The 5,377-nt window shown below is 35.8% G+C and overlaps 1 protein-coding gene across 1 annotated transcript; it reads left to right on the plus strand.

Moving 5' to 3' along the window:
* The first annotated feature begins 321 nt into the window (after positions 1-321).
* Positions 322-5,170, plus strand: SCPL35 (serine carboxypeptidase-like 35). Its single transcript, XM_089789237.1, has 10 exons — positions 322-591; positions 725-832; positions 1,197-1,292; positions 1,390-1,482; positions 3,265-3,353; positions 3,507-3,779; positions 3,866-4,002; positions 4,165-4,254; positions 4,569-4,674; positions 4,760-5,170. Exons 1-10 carry the CDS (start codon positions 345-347, stop codon positions 4,913-4,915), a joined length of 1,395 nt encoding a protein of 464 aa, XP_089645363.1. The 5' UTR covers positions 322-344; the 3' UTR covers positions 4,916-5,170.
* The last annotated feature ends 207 nt before the right edge of the window (positions 5,171-5,377 follow it).

The following is a 5,377-nucleotide window of genomic DNA, read 5'->3' on the forward strand; positions in this document are numbered from 1 at the left end:
TCGAATATTGAATCGAATCAATCACACGATGTCACAAAGGTGAGTGACCGTTGGATTGCATCGACTGGTGCAGATTTCCAGATAAATCGAACAAATAAGCCCGCAAATTTGAGCAGATAAGAGGTTACTCTGACGCAATATTCCATCAGGGCGATCGGATTGAAGATTATCTTGTAGGGTAACTATTTACCGTTGAAAATTCAAACGAAATATGATGAGATGAGAAGGGTATTGGGCGTGCAGGACCCAGGGTTTTGAGTGAATGGGACCTACTTACCCTAGAAAATATGAATAAATATCTGTGGTAGTAGTACTGCTTGCAGAGCTACTGCCCTTGATCATTCATGGCGACCGCTGCTGCTTCTTGGTATGGCTCGGCTCTTATTTTGGCTTTGGTTTTGCTGGTGAAGGGGAGCAATGGAGCCGCTAAAGAAGCAGACAGAGTGGAAAGCCTCCCAGGCCAACCCCCCGTAGGCTTTGCTCATTATGCTGGTTATGTGAGCATTAATGAAAGGAAGGCTCTGTTTTACTGGTTCTTTGAAGCCGTGAGGGATCCGTCAGAAAAGCCTCTTGTTCTTTGGTTGAATGGAGGTATCTTCAATCTTATTATTAATTAATTAATGTCTTTCGTTTTCGTTCATTGGAACCTCTTCAATTTAGTTATTTTCTGAAAATCGGGGTTCTAATATTGACAATTAATTTGGGACTTTTGTAACCCTTGCAGGACCCGGCTGCTCATCCGTTGGCTATGGCGCTGGGTTGGAATTAGGGCCATTTAAAGTGCAGAAGAATGTACCTTCACTGCGTTTAAACCCATATTCATGGAACAAAGGTTATTATCATTTCTCAATCCATTGTATTTCTCAGTGAACAGATTACTTCTATTTTTGTGATTGTTTCTGTCTGTAGAGGAATGCCATCATATGACGCGTTTCTTTGAAAGCAGCTCAATTTTGGTATATTTGCTATTTTTCCTTGATTTCCGGTTACGATATACCATCCCTACATTTGGATTTCTCCTACCCTGTTTTGGTTAAAATTGATTGATCTTCGTTATGGATTTTATTTTTGTTTGCAACTCGGTAAACTGTTTACTTTTCTACAACTGCATCATATTTTTGACAAGATTCAAAGTATTTCAGACAATGCCATTTTGAAGCCACCCTGAAGTATAATGATTAAGCTGATTTTTGCAGAGGCAAACATGCTATTTTTGGAAGCACCTGTTGGAGTTGGTTTTTCCTACACAAACAAGTCCTCTGATTTGAAGGAACTTGGAGACAGGATTACAGGTATTCAAATTTACACTTACTTTGTATGTACAAGGAAATCTTTGTGCTCAGAAAGTTACATGAAGTATTTTTATTTTTGTTGTGCTTGGATGTGCAGCTGAGGACTCCTATTCATTTTTAGTAAATTGGTTCCAAAAGTTTCCAGAGTATAAATCTCGTGAGTTCTACATTGCTGGCGAAAGTTATGCAGGTGAGATAAAGTCGTTATATTATTTTCCAACAATTTTTCTTCCTATTGTTGGAGAAGTTTTCTATGATTTCTTTATTTAACTTCTTTTCAGTGATTTTATGCAATGTTTAAACGTGCTTAAAAAAATTGACTGTAATAGATGTCTTCTATTTTTGGCAAAGCATTCGTTTTTTAAAAATGACTTAATGCAATTTGAACAGTTCTCCGGAATATGTCTATTTATTATTGTAGTAAAGAATGGCCGAGTTTTTGCACAGAACTTTTATTATGACGCATTTTCATCTTAAAGAAATTTTCTTCAACCAAAAGACGCATCTTCATTTTAAAGAATTTTTCTTCAACCAAAAATGGACAGGCCAAGAGGATTAATAAGTGAAATGGTAAAAGTAGTGCTTTTATTTAAAGTACTATCTGTAAGTGAGATACTGTTTGAAATGGTTATATTCCTTAACCTTTGATACCTTAAGGTTCAACTTGTTGATTTCTTGTAGCAAATTTTGACTAGTATATCAACACCTCCCTGATACTTTAACAATGAACTACCAAAGAAATTGTTCACAATAATTCTGTATTAGAGAGAATGCTCAGTTCTCAAATGTGGGCATTTATTTCTTCCCTGATACTTCAACAACAAACTATCAACAAACTATCAAAGAAATTGTTCACAATAATTCTGTATTAGAGAGAATGCTCAGTTCTCAAACGTGGGCATTTATTTCTTCTTTGCAGCAGCTATTTCTCCTTCCTATTAGGACCTTTAATCCTGTATTAGAGATGCTCAGTTGCCAAATGTGGCCATTTATTTCTTCTTTGCCGCAGCTATTTCTCCTTATTAGGACCTTTCATGTATATTTGTGATGGTCTATTCAAGGAGATGAGAATATATTGATAGTACATTGAGTGTTTTTTAAAATTTAATTCTTAAACAGATGCCTCAATGTTAAAATTATCTTAGAATTTGTATTAAAATGATTAATTTCAGATTTTTATTAGAAATTAATTTCTTCAAATTTTGTATGAAAATAGTGTCTATCAGGAATTCATAATATACATTGTAATAATCCCAAATCAATATTAATAGTATTAGTTAGTATATATATATATATATACTATTTTGCCTAGTATATCAACACCTCCCTGATACTTCAACAACAAACTACCAAAGAAATTGTTCACAATAATTCTGTATTAGAGAGAATGCTCAGTTCTCAAATATAGGCATTTATTTCTTCCCTGATACTTCAACAACAAACTACCAAAGAAATTGTTCACAATAATTCTGTATTAGAGAGAATGCTCAGTTCTCAAACGTGGACATTTATTTCTTCTTTGCAGCAGCTATTTCTCCTTCCTATTAGGACCTTTAATCCTGTATTAGAGATGCTCAGTTGTCAAATGTGGGCATTTATTTCTTCTTTGCAGCAGCTATTTCTCCTTCTTATTAGGACCTTCCATGTATATTTGTGGATGGTCTATTCGAGGAGATGAGAATATATTGATAGTACACTGAGTGTTTTTTTTAATTTAATTCTTAAAGAGATGCCTCAATGTTAAAATTATCTTACAATTTGTATTAAAATGATTAATTTCAGATTTTTATTAGAAATTAATTTCTTCAAATTTTGTATGAAAATAGTGTCTACCAGGGATTCATAATATACATTGTAATAATCCCCAATCAATATTAATAGTGTGTATATATATATATATTAGTGTTTTTATACATTTCCAATTGATTGCCATTGCATATATGCATTTTCTGAAGTTGTCTTTGCATATTAGGTCATTATGTGCCTCAGCTCGCAGAAGTGATATATGACAGCAACAAAAACACGAGCAAGGACAAGGTTATTAATTTGAAAGGTTTCATGGTGAGTCTATTATTGTATAACAAATCTTCAATATCAAAGCTGTTTAAATTTGTTATTTTAAAGCCTTATAGCGTTGGCAATGGTTTAATTCCAGTGTTGTGTTGGTTTTTAGTTGAATTATAATCCGTGCTATACTGCTATTGGGTGTTCAAGGTAGGAAATGCAGTGATGGACGATGAGAATGACCAGAACGGTTTGATAGATTATGCTTGGAGTCATGCAGTCATTTCTGACGAAGATTATCATAGTTTAAAGAACTGCATTTCGACACCAAGTAACCAGTCCTCCTGTAGAAGTGCTGTCACCAACTTTGCCAAAACGTACTCGGAAATCGATATTTACAGTTTGTACACACCCGTTTGTGTTTCCCAGCTTGACAAAAATCTAAGACGACTTGTCTCAGGCCCCAAGGCTCTCTCTATACATGTAATATTCCTTGTCACTGCTCCGAAATCCCAAAGGTTTTTTGTTAGCAATTGAGAAAATCTATTGACAGTTTTCCTTTTGCTTAGGACCTGTGGCACCAATTACCTTCGGGATATGATCCTTGCACGGAAGACTATGCAGAGCAATATTTTAACAGAGAGGATGTACAAAGAGCCTTGCATGCAAACACAACTAAAATTTCTTATCCCTGGACGCTGTGCAGGTAAAACTTTCTTTGCGAGTGGCTTCTCGAATTGGTGGGTTTTTGTGTAAGTTCTTTTAGCATCAACATTTGGGCATATCAGAATAAGAAAATGCAAGATTAAAAATTATGCTTCCCTCTTATAAATTTGTAACTCCCTCTTGTGATTTTTCCACCGTGCAGTGAGGTGATCGATTGGAACGATTCTACTTCCTCTGTTTTGCCCATTTACAAAAAGCTCATTAAAGGCGGTTTACGCATTTGGGTGTACAGGTAGGGAAATTTAAATGGGTCTGATTCATCTTCTTTTCAATGATAGATTATGTATGTCGTACATGTTTCCAAGTAATTGAACCCATTGCTCCTCACTGGCGTATAGAGCGCAAAACACACTCTCACCCCATTGAACCTGAACAACCCTGCCATTATTAATTTTAAACATTTTCATCAAGCACATGTTGCTACCTTGAACAAAACAATAGCTCAAAGCATCCTAAATCAAAAGAGAGTATTTCAACTTAGTTTGTTTTGATGTTTTGAGAAAGACGAATCAACCTCTAGTTTTACTGAATAAATCCCTCTTGTAGTGGTGATACCGATGGAAGGGTGCCAGTAACTTCAACCCGGTACAGCCTAAATGCTCTGGGGCTCAAGATAAGAGAAGAATGGAGCGCTTGGTTCTGCAGCCAGCAGGTGGAGCTCTAGTTTTCTCTAAAGCTAAATATAGTCTGCTTGCATTGTTTTCTAAAGACGGATATTGACATAGTAATGCTTCCAGGTGGGAGGATGGACTATTGGTTATGAAGGGCTTAAATTTCTGACGGTGAGAGGAGCAGGGCACCAAGTGCCTTCTTTCACTCCCAAACGAGCTCTCTCGGTTTTCAAGCATTTCCTGTCAGGCATGCCTTTGCCCAATTCAAGATTTGCCAGTTAGCAATGACACATTGCCGATGGTGTCACGTGCCTCTGTAACTTGAGCAACTGTTTATGGTAGCCTAGCTATTTTTATTTCTATTCATTGAAGACCTAAATTTGTTAAATTGTAAAAGGGGTTGTATTGGCCTGGAATCCCTTCATTTGCAATAAACTGAAAGAGATGACTAAGAGCTCCATTGATTTTAGATGAATTCCGAAAAGGCAGCATCACAAGGAAAAAACTAATAAAAAAGGTATTACTATTTCTCCGCTATTCTTCAATCTGATGGGATCTGTACAAAATATTCAGTTTGAATTTGGTGAACATCTTGGCCAGACGTTGATTCCAAGCAATTACAGATCTATAAATGGAAGAAATTAGCTTCTCTATGTTTTCTTTTGCGCATAATGCAATGCAGCGATCAACTTAAACCATCACAACGTTAGTAATTATTTTCCTTCTAGTTTCTTTCCTTTTCTT

This window comes from Cupressus sempervirens, chromosome 6 (genome assembly GCF_028749045.1).
Source record: "Cupressus sempervirens isolate cs-2001-9-10 chromosome 6, ASM2874904v1, whole genome shotgun sequence".
NCBI classification, from domain to species: Eukaryota; Viridiplantae; Streptophyta; class Pinopsida; order Cupressales; family Cupressaceae; genus Cupressus; species Cupressus sempervirens.